We start from the raw sequence: 19,563 nt of genomic DNA, 5'->3' as shown, positions 1-19,563 counted from the left end.
GAGTAAATGTACACTTTATCATTAACTAGTATGATAATCTTAACCAGGAATTACCAGTTTATAAATTTTCTCTGTAAAATCTGTGAATCTATCTGAATGCTAAGATTTTATTTAGAATCACCATTTTTATTTTTATCTTTCCCTTCCATTTTAAAAAAGTTAACTTTTAACTACTAGTAAATAGAATAAACAGAAATGTAACTATAAGTGAATAATTAATATGAATCAGTACACAAATTAAGTTCTACAAGGACCATTTCCAAAATATTTATTGAAAAATGCTTCTATTTCCTATGTTTTTCTGACCCTTGTTTAAAATGCCAGGTGCTAAAGTGAACTAAAATTTATTTCTGCGGCTGGTCTGAGTGCAGTGGTGTTTACAACTAATTGATCACAACCAGTTACAGATTTCTTTGTTCCTTCTCCACTCCCACTGTTTCACTTGACTAACCTTTAAAAAAAAATTATTTCTGCATAATCTAGAAAGACAAAAAAAGCACCTCAATAAGCATTCCCAAGTATATAGTACTTCAAAACAAAGATACATATAATCATGGAAGTAGGTTCAAATTTAGTCAGTTCAAATTTATAAAAAGATACTAACTGTATAGTCCATTGCTCTCTGCTAGCTGAGGTTAACACTGTACAAAAGCTGGTTTCTACTTTTTCTCTACCACCTATATATGCATCTCTACAATCTGTAGCTCAATACTTAGGCAACACGATCATCCTTCTCAGTCTACCTAATTCCTTTTTTCTTGCCCATTCAAATGTTGAGGAAAGTGCATGTAATATCCAATCCCTCTAATTATTTCAATGCCTATTCTGCTACCTTCCTCCATACTCTATTCAGCTTTCTAACTTTCAGAGTCCCTATTATCAACATCTTGAATAAAGAAAATTAACAACAGTGTCTGTCTGAACACCTTCTGTAAACACCACAAAGATATGCTGAAGTGTTGGATCTGTACCCAAATTGTGATTCTGAAACAGGAAATACAAAGAAAGCATACAGGTTCCAGGACCTAATACCAAAATCCAAGGATCCACAAGTCCCTTTATATAAAATGGCATAATATTTGCATCTAACCTATGCACTCCTCCCACATACTTTAAAATAATCTCTAGATTATTTATGATACCTAATATTATATAAATGCCACATAAATTGTTGTTACACTGTTTCTTTATTTGAGAAAGGGTCTCACTCTGTTATATGGGCTGGAGTACAGTGGTGCAGTGCTCAGTACAGCCTTGACTTCCTCAGGTCAAACAATCCTTGCACCTCAGCCTCCCAAGGAGTTTGGATTATAGGCACATGCCAATGCACCCAGCTGATTTTTTGGGTTTTTTTGTATTTTTTATAGAGGTAGGGTCTCACTTTGTTGCCCAGGCTTGTCTAGAACTCCTGGCTTCAAGCGATCCTCCCACCTTGGCATCTCAAGGTGCTGAGATTACAGGCTTGAGCCACACACCTGGCCTGTATTTCTTTTTTTTTTTTTTTGAGACCGAGTTTCACTCTTGTTGCCTAAGTGCAACGGCGCGATCTCAGCTCACCGCAACCTCCGCCTCTTGGGTTCAAGCAATTCTCCTGCCTCAACCTCCGAAGTAGCTGCGACTACAGGCATGTGACACCATGCACAGTTAATATTTTTGTATTTTTAGTAGAGACGGGGTTTCACCATGTTGAACAGGATGGTCTCGATCTCTTGACCTTGTGATCCACCCGCATCAGCCTCCCAAAGTGCTGGGATTATATGCGTGAGCCACTGCACCCGGCCTGTATTATTTTTTGGTAAAATCACTTTCCTCATACTGCAGTATGAGGAAAGCTTCATTGATAATAACATAAACATTTTTGGAAGTTAAAAATTAACCACATGTTGGTCAGGTGTGGTGGCCCACTCCTGTAATCCCAGCACTTTGGGAGGCTGAGGCAGGCAAATCACCTGAGGTTGGGAGTTTGAGACCAGCCTGACCAACTTGGAGAAAGCCATCTCTATTAAAAATACAAAATTAGCCAGGTGTGGTGGCACATGCCTGTAATCCCAGCTACTCAGGAGGCTGAGGCAGGAGAATTGCTGGAACCTGGAAGGCAGAAGTTGTAGTGAGCTGAGACTGTGCCGTGCACTCCAGCCTGGGCAACAAGAACAAAACTTCATCTCAAAAAAAAAAAAAAGCCACAAAAATTAACCACATGTTATCATCAACCTGTTTAGGGGGAGATAAGGTTATTCCTTTCTCTTCTTGGTTGAAAAATTAAGGGAAAAAATATTATTTATCAATTTCCTTTGCCATGTACCAACCAAAAACAAATGACCAATAAAATCTAAAGGTATATGGTGAGATACAGGAATTTTTACTTTGAAATTTCATATCACAAGTGTGCTTTGGAGGCTGGGCGTGGTAGCTCACACTGTAATCCCAGCTCTTAGGGAGGCAGAGGCGGGCAGATCACTTGAGGTCAGGAGTTCAAGACCAGCCTGACTAACATGGTGAAACCGTGTCTCTACTAAAAATACAAAAAATTAGCTGGGCATGGTGGTGGGAGCCTGTAGTCCCAGCTACCAGGGAGGCTGAAGTGGGAGAATCACTTGAACCTGGGAGGTGGAGGCTGCAGTGAGCCAAGATGGCACCTCTGCACTCCAGCCTGGGTGACAGAGTGAGACCCCCATCTCAAAAAAAAAAAAAAGGATGCTTTGGATACTTCATGATACAACAATTATTCTTTGGGCTGACCCTTTTACAATTTGTTTTTGCATAATCTAAAAAGACAAAAAAACTTCAATAAACATTACAAGTACATATTATTCCAAAACCAAGATATATACAGTCATGGAAGTAATGTCAAGTTTACAAAATCAGTTCAAATTTATAAGCTGAAAGAAAAGAAAGAAAAAACATAACCCATATTGTGGGTTATGTTTTCAATGAGGAAAAAACACTGAAAATATCATATGTCTTACCTTTTAGGCATACATGTTAAAATACTGGCAGATGAAACATAATACTGATAGATTATGCTTCAAAATAATTCGGGGAAGAGTAGAAGTGGATAGAGATTGTTAAATTAAGTTTAACCTAAAGCTGTCTCCTTACATATTTGAAGTTTGGTCTAAAGGTTTCTCTGTACATAGTGAACTATAAATATATCTAAATGGAGGTGTAAACAGACTGTAACCTAATCTTGTGTCAATCACCAAGTTTTGGCCAATCAAAAGGGGCCAACTGTTCAAGCCATGTTCAAATAAGGCAACTGCCAAGCTATAACCAACCTGGCTGTTTCTGTACCTCTGTCTAAACATCTTCTTCCACAACCTGGCTGTACTGGAGTCTCTCTGAACCTAATGTGGCTCAGGAGGCTGCCCTATTCATGAATCATTCTTTTGCTCAATCAAACTTTTTAATTTGGCTAAGGATTTTCTTTTAACAAGATATATATTAAACAAGACAGCCATAAATTATAATTGTTTTAAAATGTCACATGGAAGTTCAAAATATTATTCTCTCTACTTTTATATATGTTTGAAAGTTTTATAAAATAGACCTTTTGTTTTTTGTTATTATTTTTTTCTGAGACAGTGTACAATCTCAGCTCACCATGGCCTCTACCTCCCGGACTCTACCTCCCACCTCAGCCTCCCAAGTAGCTGGGACTACAGTTGCAAACTACTATGCTTGCCTAATTTTTGAATTTTGGGTACAGATGAGGTCTCACTATATTGCCTAGGCTGGTCTTGAATTTCTAGCCTCAAACAATCCTCCCTCCTCCACCATCCAAAGTACTGGGATTACAGGTGTGAGCCACTGTGCCCAGCCAGAATTTTTAAGTGTGTTATGCTTAAACACACACTTAAGCAATTTTTTTATTTTCTGCAATCAGAAAACCTGGTTACCAACTACAGATGAGTGTATAACATTCATTATTTTTCTATGTCTTAAGTTTTCACATCTGTGAAAAAGGGAGTTGGACTCATTAAATTCCAAGGTTCCTGCTAGTTCAATTTGTTGTTGTGTGTTTTTTTTTTTAATTCAATTGAATATGAGTTCTACACTTTGAATCTTGAATGTGGTTTAACAATTCTTTTTTTTTGTTTTGTTTTTTTGAAACAGAGTTCACTTTTGTCACCCAGGCTCCTGGGCTGGCTGGAGTACAATGGCACAATTCTCCTGCCTCAGCCTCCCGAGGAGCTGAGACTACAGGCATGCACCACCATGCTCAGCTAATTTTTTATTTTTAGAAGAGATGGGGTTTCACCATGTTGGCCAGGCTAGTCTCAAACTCCTGACCTCAGTTGATCTGCCCGCCTCAGCCTCCCAAAGTGCTGGGATTATAGGCATGAGCCACTGCACCCAGCCTTGGTTTAATAATTCTAACTAAAGTCCAGAATGCATTCATAGCTAAATCTGATATAATGAACTGAAAATTGTTCATTACTGTTATCAAGATAACAATATAGTACAGTACTCACCTCAGCTGGGCCTTCATTCCTATATAAATCCTATTTTGTTTTCCCTGAAACACCTTTCCTTCAAGCATTATCTCTTCTAAGAGGTAGTAACTTTCTCAAAGAAAATAGAGGCCACTACATGTTATTTGTTCCAGTTTCCCTACCCTTCTGCAGCCCATTCTCATTTCTGTCCATACTTCAAGTCCTTTTCATCTGAGGCTCCTTCAAGACCTAACCACATCTCACACACCTCCTACATCTCTTACTTCCCTTCCCCAACATCTCCCTACTTACTTTATCCTTTTCTAACCAGGTCCTCAGGTCTCTTTTGCTCTGGCTTCTTCAGTTTGGCCTACAGTCAACCCCACCATTCTAAATGATAAAAAACAGGAAACACCCTTCTTTCAAACCTACTTCTTCCTCAAGCTAACCTGTGATTCCTCCTTCCCATAACTATCAAATATTTAAATCAAAGTTCTAACTAGTCTAACTACCTCAACTCCAACTCACCCCTTAGCTTATCATGAGCTAGCTTCCAGATCCCACCACTCTCCCAGTTTTCCATTTCTCACTGGCCTGCAATGGGCAAATACAATGAATGCCTTATTTTAAGGTCTCATCGTGCCTCTACTCTCTGTAGCATTTGATACTGCAATTACTTCCTCCTTCAGGAAACTCTCCTCCCCTAAAGTTCTGATACACCATTTGCTGCTAAGCTTCCTACAGACTCCCTCAGTAGCAATTTTACCTTGTCTCCTGATATGATGTGGTTCCTCAGAGTTCTTTCCTCCCCTGCTCCTCTTTCCTTCTTACTCCTCTAATCCCTCATCTACATTATTATCTTATTCTAGTCATTGCTTGGACTATTAATCTTCACCACTAGTCACCCTGGCCTAGAAGGGCCTGTGAGCCTAATCTAGACCCCAACTGATTTCATAAAACTTTATTAGAATACAACCACACTCATTTGTTTGCCTACAGTCTACGGCTGCTTTTGTGCTCAAGGCAGAGGTGAATAGTTGCAATATAGACACTATGGCCCTCAAAGCCATAATATTTAGGCTTTTAAAAAATATTATGGCCAGGCGCGGTGGCTCATGCCTGTAATCCCAGCACTTTGGGAGGCTGAGGCGGGTGGATCACAAGGTCAAGAGATCAAGACCATCCTAGTCAACATAGTGAAACCCTGTCTCTACTAAAAATACAAAAAAATTAGCTGGGCACGGTGGCGCGTACCTGTAATGCCAGCTACTCAGGAGGCTGAGGCAGGAGAATTGCCTGAACCCAGGAGGCGGAGGTTGCGGTGAGCTGAGATCGCGCCATTGTACTCCAGCCTGGGTAACAAGAGCGAAACTCTGTCTTGAAAAAAGAAATATATATATTATGACTCTTTACAAAAACTTTGCCAACCTGTATTCTATCAGGTAAAATATACCAAAAGATTAGTCCTAGTGACTGTTTCTGCTTTTCAGTCTCAGTGCCAACACTATAATCAGGCCACCCATCTGAGACCCTGAGCTATTCCGAGTTTTCTGTTACTCCCAAACTCCCTTCTCAACTTCACTAATCCATTCCGTATAGTATAACCAAAGCAACAGTTCTAAATGCCCAAATTTATTTCACTATTTAAAATGTTCCCCAGAGAAAATGTTTTTCACAATCTGGCTCTTGTTTGTCCTACCCAAATTTCCAATTACTATACCTGAAATATTGAAGAAATATTACTTTTTTTTTTTGAGACGGAGTCTCACTCTGTTGCCCAAACTGGAATGCAGTGGTGCAATCTCTGTTCACTGCAACTTCTGCCTCCCAGGTTCAAGCAATTCTTTGGCCTCACCCTCCTGAGTAGCTGGGACTACAGGTGCACACCACCATGCTAGCTGATTTTTATATTTTTAGTAGAGACGGGGTTTCATCATGTTGGCCAGGCTGGTCTTGAACTCCTGACCTCAGGTGATCTGCCTGCGTCAACCTCCCAAAGTGCTGGGATTACAGCTGTGAGCCACTATGATCAGCCAGAAATACTTAACTACATCAATTCCCCAGAACATATCACACTGTCTCTTCCAGGCTTGCCCAAGATGTACCAAAAAATAAATACCTACATATTTTCCTACTTTCGGCTAAGGCACATCACCTCCATGAAGTCTTCTGTGACTCACCCAGGCCAACTCAGGTGACTCTTTCCCTAAGTGCCCACTGCATTAGGTACACACTTCCATTACAGAAAATATTTATATGCTTTCACATAATCTGCCTACTAGTCTACACATTCCTTGAGTGGGAACCCTGAGGTAGAGTAGGAAAATGGCTACTAAGGGCATGGAGTTTTAAAGTTGGGAATCTGGGACTGAAGGCCAGTTTGGCTCCTTCCTAACTGTATGTTCTTAACAAATTACTTAAGAAGAAAATTAAGAAATGAAGAACTAATTTTCTTCCTCCATATAATGAAAACTTTGTGAGGATTATGTAAGGTTATTCATATAAACACAGTGCCTTGCACATAGTTAAGTGCTCAACAATTACTGGTTATCATTATTTTCATTGTTTTATCCCTCATACTTAGTACAGAATTTGAATAGCTGCTGAGTGACATAACTGAAGCAAGCTAGTTCTGCACTGTTTTCAGCTGCATATTGAATATTTTCATCTGAACATTTGGATCCAAGAACTCATTATCTTTATGTCCAAACTTTTAATTAGAACAACCAACTTGTTAAGATTTGTCCAGGACTTTCCCTTTTTGAACACTGAAAGTCCTGTGTACTGGGAACTCCTTCAGTTCCAGACACACCAAGACAGTTGATCACCTTAGAGTTACGTTGCAAACATAACTTAATTTAAGAAGAAAAAAGGGAAGGATAAATTTATTGATAGAGCATAGAGTAATTCACAAAACCAAGGCAAAGCTGAAGAATCAAGCCTACGAAAGCAATTCCCACATATCTAGCTGGCAGGAATTAATGGGTGGTTACCTTCACAGTACTTCTGTCAGGATGAATCAATTAGGTCTCAGTATCAGCTCACTCAAGATTTAAATGCCAGGGACAGAATTAGCCTAATTTGTGTTAGCCAGAAAAATGTGAGGCACATTAATGAACCAGAGGCAGAAGCACCTACATTAAAAATTCCACCATGAGGCTAGATGTGGTGGCTCACATGTGTAATCCCAGCACTCTGGGAGGCTGAGGCAGGTGGATCACTTGAGGTCAGGAGTTCGTGACCAACCTAACATGGTAAAACCCTGTCTCTACTAAACACAAAAAAATGAGCTGGGCATGGTGGTACATGCCTGTAATCCGAGTTACTTGGAAGGCTGAGACAAGAGAATCGCTTGTACCTGGGAGGTGGAGGTTGCAGTGAGCCAAGATCACACCATTCACGCCATTGCACTCCAGCCTAAGCAACAAGAGCAAAACTCCATCTCGAATAAATAAATAAATAAATTCCACCATGAGATATCCAATGGCAGAAAAGTAGCTTTGAAAGGCCAAATCAAAAGGCTGTTTTCAAAAGAAGGGGGAATGGATACAATGCCTCTCATATATCAATAGTGACTTGAACATGCCAAGCCTTTAGACTCCATGACACAGTTATTCATGCTATTTTTCTTTCTGACTTGGCAAACTCATCCTTCAAGACCTTGCTCAAGTATGACCTTCTGTGTAACCTTACTAATTTCCCCAGGTACAGTTATGCTTTCTCTATACTCTTACAGTACTTTACAAATTATGTACCTGTATCATAGAACTTATTACACTGTATACTAGCCATATGCTTAAGTATCAGTCTCTCCCATTAAACTGAACTTCCTTAGATCAGGGAATATTTTCATATTTGTAATCTTTGGCACCTAATAATGTCTACCCAGCATGTAAAAAATACTAAATAGGCCGGGCACGGTCGCTCACGCCTGTAATGCCAGCACTTTGGGAGGCTGAGGTAGGTGAATCGCTTGAGCCCAAGAGTTTGAGACCAGCTTGAGCACAATGGTGAAACCATGTCTCTATAAAAAATAAAAAATTAGCTGGGTGTGGTGGTGTGCACCTGTAGTTCCAGCTACTTGAGAGGATCACTTGAGCCTGAGAAGTTGAGGATGCAGTGAGCTGAGACTGTGCCACTGTTCCAGCCTGGGTGACAGAGCAAGACCCTGTCTAAAGAAAAAAAAAAAAGCTAAATAAATGTTTAATAAATCTGTTTGCCAAGTCACTAGAATATGTGAAGCGTCAAATAAAAAGAAACATAGGGGCTACCATAGGTAAACATGCTGACAGTACCAAAGAGAAAGCTGATAGACTAAAAGCAAGGGAAAAGGACATGTCCCTCCCCGCCCCCACCCAAAATTAGGAAGAGCAAAAACTCCACAAGCATAAAAATCAAGGACAAAATTCTGGTAATCTAACAATCTGAAGGCATCACTTACATAAAAGCAAAACCCAATATCCATATGCATAATGGTGACTCTCTCAAGAACCAAAAAAACAACTAAATTATATTCTATTTAAGGCAGATGGCAAAAGAAAGCAAAATCTAGTATGTATACAACTTCCCTAACCCAAAAAACCCAGAATAATTAATTCCAAGTAAATATAGGCATGATTTATTTTACATTTTAACTGCTGATGTTGGCGAGGCTGTGATGAAATTTTTCTTAATAGCAAAACTGCAAGAAAGGATAGCTACATCCTTCTTATACTTTTAATATTCCTTCACCTCCAAGATAACAAATAGAGACTTGAAAATAAGATTACAGTCCTTCCTCAGTATCCTGGGGGTAGGGGGTGGTTGGCTCCAGATACTCCCTCCCCTAAAGATGACAAAAATCTGCAGATGCTCAAATCTCTTCAATAAAATGGCACGGTACAGTCAGCCCTACAAATCCACAGGCTATGAAGGGCCAACTGTATAGCCAAAATGTATGCTAACTAAACAAAAAGTCAATTGAGGAGTGGTGTCCGTCATAGAAAGAAAATCCCACTGACTCTGAAGTTAGAAGTTCTGGAAATGCATTTTGTAACTCCTTTACTGGCTACCAATAAGTTACTTCTTTTTCTACTTGGAATGTCATCCAGTTCTTGTCACATTTCACCCAAATAAACTTCATGAAAGGTAGTAACTTTCACATTCATGGCATTACATTATTTCTTCTTTATCACATGAACCCTATACTAATCTTATTATCATTACTGAGATACATTCTAAAGTACACTATCACCAATTAAATCATAAATAAATAAAATCTTAACTTGAAACTAATGAAGACTTTACATCAAACTCACAGTTTAGGCTGGGCTCAGTGGCTCATGCATATAATCTTAGCATTTTGAGAGGTTGAGGAAGAAAGACTGCTTGAGACCAGGAGTTCAAGACCAGCCTGGTCAATATAGCAGGACCCTACACCCTATCTCTACAAAAAGAAAATTAGCTGGACATGGTGGTGTGCACCTGTAGTCCTCGCTACTCAAGAGGCTGAGGCAAGAGGATTGCTTGAACCATGATCAAGTCATTGCACTCCAGCCCAGGTAACATCAAGATTCTGTCTCAAAAATAACATTTTAAATTTAAAAAACAAAACAACAAAAACTCACAGATTACAAAAAATCTGAAGGGTGGTAAAAAAAATAGGAGGAACCAATTAAGTACCACCACAAGGAAACAAACCCAGTAATTAGGACAGTCTATTGGGCTGAACCATATGGAAATTGCCAATACTTGGCTGTTGCTACAAACCTGGAAAAAGGCAATTTCATACGGTGCAATTTAATGAAAGAAAACTGACCTGGGCCGGGTGCAGTGGCTCACGCTTGTAATCCCAGCACTTCGGGAGGCAAAGGCGGGTGGATCACAGGGTCAAGATATCAAGACCATACTAGCCAACATGGTGAAATCCCGTCTCTACTAAAAATACAAAAATTAGCCACATGTGCTGGTGCGCGCCTCTCAGCTACTCAGGAGGCTGAGGCAGAATAATTGCTTGAACCTGGGAGGCGGAGGATGCAGTATACCAAGATCACGCCATTGCACTCCATATTGGGTGACACAGCGAGACTCCATCTCAAGAAAATAAAAATAAAAATAAAGAAAACTGACCTGAACAAATTAATGGCTTTGTTTTTTTAAAGACTCAGTCTCGCTCTTGTTTGCCAGGCTGGAGTGCATTCTTAGCTCACTGCAACCTCCACCTCCTGGGTTCAAAGCGGTTCTCCTGCCTCAACCTGCTGAGTTGCTGGGATTACAAGCACCTGCCAGCATGCCTGGCTAATTTTTATATTTTTTTGTAGAGATGAGATTTCACCATGTTGGCCAGGGTAGTATTGAACTCCTGACTTCAGGTGATCCCACCTTGGCTTCCCAACATGCTAGGTGGTAGCCACCAAACCTGGCCAATTAACGGCATTTGTAAATGGTTGGGAGACAACAGACAAAGTTGGAAATAACCAAGTATTCATCTGTGGATGAATGAGTAAACAAATACGGTATATACATATAATGGACAGTTACTTAGCCATACAAATTAGCCTTAATCACTAATTCATTCGCAATGCGTGTGCCTTCATCTCCCAGTACTTCACCTGTCATAATAAAAAGCTTGGAGGTGATTTGGGAAGCAGTAGGAAAAGGCATTAAAACAGTAAAAGTTTCAGTTCAAAAATTACTGTGTCTGTGGTGCCTAGGATATATTTATTCAAGGAATATTTTAGTGCTTGATTGGTTCCAGCCACTGTACTAAGTGGTAAGCAATGAAGATACATAGTCTGTGCCCTCAAAAAGCTCACAATCTAGTAGGAAAAATAAACAAAATCGAATTAAAATACATCATAATTGCAATAAGAAAGATATATGCAGAGTTCTTCCAGGAGCAAAGAATGGTACCTACCCAGAGTTGACTATTTAAAAGTGGTAGGAATTAGCCAGGCAACAGGAGGCAGAGAAGGATATTCCAGTCAGCAAGATGGCCCTGAGAATAGAAATAGCACTGGCGAGGAGGGGCAGGCGGGATTCCAGATTATGTATAAGCGTGTAAGTTCAGTGTTGCTAGGGCTTAAGGGGGTGGGGGAGGAAGGCTGAATCTGGAGAAATAATCAGGCATCAGGCTCACTGAAAAATCTCATAAACTCGAGGAAGAATACTTCTTTCAAGATAGTTTTTGAACTGGAAGGTGATAGGTAATAAGGCCTAAAGTAGGCTGGAGGCAGCAGAATAGAGAGGCAGGGCCAAAATCCAGAGAGAGCAGAGATTCAAGCTACATGACTGGCATCTGACTGAATGTGGAAGAGGAGAAAGAAGTCCAAGAAGCCTCTCAAGTTTCAAATTCAGGTCACAGTGAGGGTGATGATAAACAGAAAAAAGAAAAAACAAAGGCAGAACATGGCTTTAAACACTTTGAGTTTGAGAAACTAAAAAGATGCTCACTGAATAATTTCCAGCAGATGATTTTATGAAATTTAAGTCCCCCCCACACTGAAATGATGATTAAAGCCAAGAGAGCTGCTGATGTGAACAAGAAAAATACTCTATAGTTCAAAGAATCATAGACAGAATCCCAAGCCATGCCTACTACATTCAAAGGGTAGGAAGACTTAGCAAAGTTGACTAAAAAAGAGTGCTCCAAGAGAACCTGAGGTTGCATATGTCCCATTAGTGAATTGAAAAAAAATTATAGGTTGTCTGCTATATGACATACAGATTCCTGAAATAGTTTATACTCTTCAAACTTAGGAAGAGGGAAATGCACAGGATGGATGGTCATAAGCACCTCTAGACAGAGCACATGGTTAAATAGAGCCGAGAGGCAGAACATGGGTACATGGCCAAATATGCATACTCCTGGTCTTGATCCGTTCAACTGTGTTTCTGTACTTTATGTTCAATTGCTCTTATTTGGCCGGGCGTGGTGGCTCATGCCTGTAATCCAAGCACTTTGGAGGTCCAAGGTGGGCGGATCACCTGAGGTCGGGAGTTCAAGACCAGCCTGACCAACATAGTGAAATCCCGTCTTAAAAAAAAAAAATTAGTAAAAACTGGCTGTTATTTGAGACTGCCAAACATTAATGTGTTACTAAAAATCACATATGAACCAATATGAATTTTGCCTTAACATTCCTTTATCTATCATTCAAGTATGAGTGAACTCATGTTACAGAAACACATTATAGGAGAACAGGCTGTTCAAGGAGGGCAAGGCAACAGTATCAACGCCATGGAGTCAACACCAAAAGAAAATTAATGTCTTAGAATGATAGTGAATCTTTCATTCCCAAATGTAGACTTTTTTTCAAGTACATCATCCAGTCTCTCTTCTCTATTAAGTTTCTCATGCTGTTCACTAAATGACAGTAGCATCCAAGGTCTCTAGACTCACTGAGCTTCTCGACAGAGCCAAATACTTTAATAGCTATTCACACACAGAATTTGCTGTATATCACAGCAATTTATCCCAAATAGGTAAAGGAAAATTCACCTAGGAAAACACTATAGAGGAGGAAAAGAATAGGGACTGATGGTACCAAGTATACTATTAGTCAGGAAAGACTTCATGGAGAACTTCTGAAGGATTTTTTGTTTTAAACTACAATGACACTGTGCGGCAGATTTGTAATCTTGGTGTTCCAGAGATATATGAAGGATTCTGACTGAAGAGACAGTTTGCCAGAGTGAGCCCCACTCAACAGACAGCCAAAAGAAGGCACACAGTAGAACAGCATGTACAAAGACATGGAGAAGAAACTACTGGTTACTCAAGCATCTCCAGTACTTTATCACAGCTGGCATAAAGGAGATATAAGGAAAAGTGCAAAGTGAAGTAAAAAAGGTAGGGCCTTATGTGGAACTATATGTGGCATGCTAAGCACTTTTATCCTCAAGTTAATGGAAAGGATCACAAACAGGAAAGTAACACAGAAAGATTTGAGAAAAAAAATTAATCCACAAGATAACTGGGGAGAGAAGATACTGAACACTGGAGAGCTAGGTATACGATTATACTTGTTGAGGCAAGAATGGTAAGGGTCTAAACTAGGGGCAGTGGAAGTAAGGTTGGTAGGTAACAGGTACAAACATGAGGGTTCTTCAGATGACTAATTCAGAGAAGGGTGACAGAGGGGAAGAGAAAGGAGTCAAGGATAAAGTTTTAAACTTCAGCAATCAAATAGCACCACTTACCACTGGAGGTTCCAGAGAGACGTTTAGTAGAGCTAACTGAATTTTGCAGGTGAAAAAATATTTATTAGTCCTGGTATCAGAAACTACAGCATAAAGCTTAAGTGTTAAGCCCAAAGATAGGGACTTTCATTTTTTGGTAAAACCAACTAACTGGCTCCTTGCTGATAAGAAGAAAACTTTGCAAGAGCAAAAAGATTAAAAAGTAAATAAACTTAATAATAAAGTTCATCAAAAATTTTTATTAGCAAGGTTTTAAAATATAGAAATAGGGGCCGGTCATGGTGGCTCACGCCTGGAATCCCAGCACTTCAGGAGGCCAAGGCGGGCGGATCACCTGAGGTCAGAAGCTCAAGATGGGCAACATGGAGAAACCCTGTCTCTTGAAAGAGTAAATAAATTAATAAAATAAAATATAGAAATAGGAATTTCTATAACATAGTCAGTATTTCTTTGATATTTCCCCCATTCACCAACTTTTAGACATGGTTTGTACATATCAAGTCTTAGATTTCCTTAGGGGAGTACAGCACAAGAGTTCTGGCTTTACCATCAAGCTTTATTTGTTTTTGAGATGGAGTTTCGCTCTGTCACCCAGGTTGGAGTGCAATGGTATGATCTTGGCTCACTGCAACCTCCACCTCCCAGGTTCAAGTGATTCTCCCACCTCAGCCTCGCTTGTAGCCGGAATTACAGGCACACACCACCACGCCTGGTTAAGTTTTGTATTTTTAGTAGAGATGGGGGTTTCACCACATTGGCCAGGCTGATCTTGAACTCCTGACCTCAGGTGATCCACCTGCCTCGGCCTCCCAAAGTGCTAGGATTACAGGCGTGAGCCACTGCGCCTGGCCACGTAGTATCAAGCTTTGATATAAGTCCAGGCTTTGCCACTTAATACCCGATGGAGGACTTAGGGCCACTTACTTAAGAGCTGTAGGCCTCAAGTTTCCTCAGCAGTAAATGGGGATAATAATAGTACCTACTTGATAGGACTGTTGTGAAGACTAAACAGATAATCTATATAAAGCACTTAGCATCAGTATAAACAATAAATGTTAAGGTTTTAAAAATACTAATTACTAACTACTCTTACTAACGAAAATGTCACATTCCCGAGGTATACAGGAGCAAGAAAATGAGAAGCTGACCTGGATAGCAGTTACCTGAGCATTTGTTTTATAAGTACTCATTAAAGAAAACATTTCTGTTTTACACATGTTTCTATAAGTTACCTTTGAAAACAGAAAAAAGTTTAAGAGTCAGTGCCTTACATGAAAAGGTCTAGTATTTAAAAAATGCACATTCCAGGGCTGGGCATAATGGCTCATGCCCCTAATCCCAACACTTTGAGAGGCCAAGGCAGGAAGATAACTTGAGCTAGGAGTATGAAACCAGCCTGGGCAACATGGTGAAACCCCGTCTCTACAAAAAAGACAAAAATTAGCCAGGTATGGTGGCATGCGCCTGCAGTCCCAGCTACTCAAGAGGCTGATATGGAAGGATGGCTTGAGCCTGGGAGGCGGCGGAGGTTGTAGTGAGCCGAGATTGGGCCACTGCACTCTAGCCAGGTGACAGAACCAGACCCCGTTTTGTTTTGTTTTGTTTTGAAAAAAGCACATTCCGAAACAAATAAAAGGAAATGTTTCCCTTTCAATATGTACTTCCTAGTTTTAGCTACAAAATCCATTCCCCTACCCAAGCTGTAAATTTCTATCAATGATAATAATTACTCCCTCCCTGCCTCCATCTATAAACCTCAGAATAACCTTTACTCCCTTTCTCTTCAGTGATCTTTACAAAGAGAATGTGAAAGAGGAGGAGGAGGAGAAAGGAGGAGGAACAGCATCATCCAATCCTCATTCTAGGTTGTAGCCATTCCCAAGCTCAATCTTTCGGAAAATTCCTCCTTGCAGACCAAATAGCACTATTTCTCCAAAATGAATTCTAGGTATTACTGCCCTGTCACCCTTTCCATTGCTCTAATCATGTTACACCTCCTCTCTGTTCTGGAATAAATTTCTTCAGATCTCCCTATCAAGAAAAAGCTTCCAAACAACTCTTTGCCACAAGATATTCTTGGACCAACACAGGCCATCTGGAAGTCTCCTCTCTTCACTCTAATATAATCACTCTTCTTTTTTACCTGGATATTTATTCACCAGTTAACATTGGTACATACTTTCTGTAAGACTCACTACCTCATTTTTTTTTTTCTCTCCAAAGATCTCTTGAAGTCTCCTGATTGAATGACAAAAAAAATGTTCTTCCTCAACCCTCTCTACTCACAATCCCCTGGCATTAACTCTATCCTTTCATTTTTTTTTTAACAAGTGTGTATCTTGCACCTAACATTTTGTGTATCAGCTGGTTCTATAATTTATAACATGTTTTAGCTTTTGTCTATCCTATATGTGAAAAAATAGGCATCATATCTCATCAAAGTGCATTTCACTGTTTTGGAACAGCCTGATAACCACAGCTACTCAGTTACAGAGCTAAGTTGTACTATGTTTCCAATGGATAAGAGGAAACATGGTATCTATGCTTAGATATGCCTAAATCCCCGATAAAGGCCCTTCATCAGATTTGGCCCCAGTTTACCCTTTAGTCTCTCTCTCCATTTCTCTCAGGACTTTTCAATTACTGTTCCCTCTAGTCTGGAATGCCCTTTTCTTCCACCGCACTTCTCCTGCCCTTTGCCTGGCCACCTTTCTTTCATCCTTCAGAATCAGCTCACTCCCATCTATTAGAAGTCCACCAGAGTATCTTCCCTGTTTGCTCAGCTACAAGTACTTTTCTCTCATGTATTTTCGAAATGCTACACTGTAACAATTGTACTGCATTGTAATTAACACCCCCACTGAATGAAAACTCCTTGAGGTACAGACTGCATCTTATCCCTTATCCCAAAGACCTAACATTGATAGATACTGAATAGACAATTAGTGAATAAATAATGCCCATATCCACTGAGTGACTTGCACAGGCTACATAAGCACACTGAGGTTTTGCATCTAAAGTTCCATCTGGGTGTGATAGCTCAGCATCTGCAGTCCCAACACTTTGGGAGGCTGAAGTGGGGGAATCACTGGAGCCCAAGAGTTCAAGACAAGCTTGGGCAACAAAGACCCCATCTCTACAAAAAATTAAAAATTAGCCAGGTGTGGTGCTGTCCACCTGTAGTCCCAGCTACTTGGGAGGCCACAGTGGGAAGATTCCTTGAGCCTAGAAGTTTAAGCTTGCAGCTGAGCTAATGAGTGCCTGAGTACTCCAACCTAAGTAACTGAAGAAGACTCTGTCTCAAAAAATACTTTCCTCATGTAAAGTAGGGATAACGCCACTCCTAACTCATACACTTGTTGCACAGATTAAACAAGGTATCCTGAAACTCTTAACACAGCATCTGCCACAATAGAACTACCATTCGCATGTCTATTTCATGTCTTAAGTTACCCTATAGAATCCCAAGAAATGTAGTGTTGTGACCAATACCAGGCTGAATGGCTTAGCAACCATGCTCTTTTTCATGCATCTAAAAGTTACTGGTTACTTGTTATCATCAGCAAATATTTGTTGTGTACCTAGTATGTGCAGGAGTCCTTACTAAGTATCACTGAATTACCAGAACAGCGTAATAGAGGTAAACAATGAAACAAAAACCTGTACCAATATCCAAGAGCAGAAAAAATGTTATTGGTTTTAAAGTACAAACAATATGAGTATTTTTCAATAAACTTTTATTTGAAACGAGGTAGACCTCAAGAATGGGAAAAGTTCAAAATTAACACTTATCATCAGGACAGGAGGCAGTTCCAAAATTTCTTGTTCCTATTCCTAAGTTTCACTTTTGCTTAGATTTCTCTCTCACAAGGAGTATTTAACCATGACCAGGAAAGAATACATGATCTTTATTTGACTCATTCAAATGGGAATTCCACGGATATCTCCCCAGGTTTTTTCTACTAGTATTTAATTTTGTAGCTCTGAAAAACAGCCTGAGTTTGTTTCTCTACAAAATAGAACGCTGAATGGTATATACAACCCACCACCTTCCTTAGGACAGGATAAAATACTCACCTCTTAATCACACTAGCCTCTTAGCAAAAACTACAAAACTGCATATCATGTCACCCAGTATTAGAAAAGAAGGCTGTAGCCTTAAACCATTTTCCCCCTAACAAATCCAAAGGTCACAGGCCCAGTGAAGTTTGTGCATGTACTCATTGCTTTCAGCAGCTGCAGAGAGACCTCTAGCGCTGCCTCAATAAGCCGAGTTTGCAAATAGTACCTGCTAATGTCACCTTAATGAGACAATGGCAACATGCTGAGTAGCAACGAACTGAGTGACCGCGATGAACGCTTAGTTTTGCAACCACTTGGAAATTCTACTAGCTTGTAGCAAGAGGTATGTGAGAGGACTTATGAACCTATGTATCCAATTTATTTCAGTAAAATGTGTCAAAGAAATTATCACCCTATGCACACCCTACTCCAAGAAAGGCTAAGAAAATAAGTCCTGTGAGCGGAGGTCGGAACAACCTCTTTTCCAACGCCTGAACACAATAGATGGCAAACTATTGTCCACCTTCAGCTCGCTCCAAATACCAGCAGTTGCAGGAGTATGAGCTGGAACAGCTCGGCACGACTAGACCAAAGAACAGCACTGGAATATAAGAAAATAGTCCTGGCGCATCCTACCCTCCCCCATCCATCACCCTCAAACAAGTCAGTTACCCGGCTGGTCCCCACCCCCCTCTGCGGGCCGCCACCGCCCGCCAAGGCCCGGCTCCCAGAAGGTAGGAGCCGGGACCGGCAGAGCCGAGGCTCCATGCGCGGGAGGCACCGAGGGGGCTGCACCGGGCGGAAGGTTGCACTGGCGGGCGCCAGCAGCAACCGCCCCTCGACTGTGCGGTCGTCGGCCCGGGGCGGCAGCATCCCCGTTCGTCCGCGCGGCCACCGCCCGCGGACCCCGCCTCAGCTCCTCATCCCCTCCTCGCCGACATCAGGCCGCGCCCGCGTGACAGGGCCGAAAACCCCGGCATTTCCCGGTCGCCGGGCCGGCAGCTCTGGAGGGTGGCTGCAGCCCCGCCCGCGTCCCGCCGCCCGCTCCGCCCAGCCCGGGGCCACGGTGACGGGAGGCGGCGGCCAACTCCGGCCGACCACAAGCTGGCGAGAACCAGCCCGGCGCCGGCCCTCCGCCCCTCCTCGCGTCGCCCAGCGGAGCGGCCAGGCGGCCCCAGATCGCGGAAGCACACTCACTTCCACATCGCGGCCCTTGTTCTTGAAGCTCTTGATGCGGTGGTTCTCCAAGCTAGGGTTCTCGGCCATGGCTGCGCGCGGCTCCGGCGGCGGCTACTCCTGAGGCTGCGGCGGCGGCGACGAGTCTCGGCGCGGGCGGGGGAAGAGGGGGAGAGCTGGAGGGAAAGGAGGTGGGGGGGAAGAGGAGAGCACGTTCCGTGACGCCTCCGAGCGCGAGGTGGCAGTAGCGCCGGGGGAGGCGCGGACCGATAGCCGGGCCGGGTGGGGCGGGAACGGTTCTAAGAGTGGCGCGCGCCCGCGGAGGCTGGCGACACGTGACTGGGGGCGGCGACCGGTTTGGGCGTTTTCGGGATGACCCTGCCCTCCTTCCCTGCAAGAGCTCTCCACAACCTCACGGTGCCGCAAGTCCTGTGCCAGAAATGGAACGGGACTTCGCGGCTTTTACCGCCCCTCAGGTGCGGGTTGGCGGTCGTCAACTACAGTTCCCAGCATGCCACGATCCGCCCGGAGCAATTCTACTTGCCTAGGGAGGACGAGGAGCATGCCGGGATCGCTGCGCGCGGCTGTTTGCGCGGCGCGCTCATATTGCTGGGCGCGAAGTCCCCCCCAACGACCCAAGTCCGCCTCTAGGCGGGGAAGAGGTAGGAGGTATCCTGGCACTTTGTGCCCTATCAGGAGGAAGAGGGCGGGG

The 19,563-nt window shown here is 42.0% G+C and overlaps 1 protein-coding gene across 1 annotated transcript in view; it reads right to left on the bottom strand.

The window, feature by feature from the left end:
• The window catches only part of KPNA3 (karyopherin subunit alpha 3), a 105,326-nt gene extending 86,317 nt beyond the window's left edge, over nt 1-19,009 (bottom strand). The window contains exon 1 of the mRNA XM_035297823.3: nt 18,873-19,009. Within this exon, the coding sequence (XP_035153714.1) occupies nt 18,873-18,941 (69 nt within the window). The 5' untranslated portion in view covers nt 18,942-19,009. The remainder of the gene's footprint in view (nt 1-18,872) is intronic.
• Between the last annotated feature and the right edge of the window lie 554 nt (nt 19,010-19,563).

Source organism: Callithrix jacchus, chromosome 1 (genome assembly GCF_049354715.1).
Source record: "Callithrix jacchus isolate 240 chromosome 1, calJac240_pri, whole genome shotgun sequence".
In the NCBI taxonomy this organism is placed as follows: Eukaryota; Metazoa; Chordata; class Mammalia; order Primates; family Cebidae; genus Callithrix; species Callithrix jacchus.
This window is presented reverse-complemented; position numbering and strand designations above follow the sequence as displayed.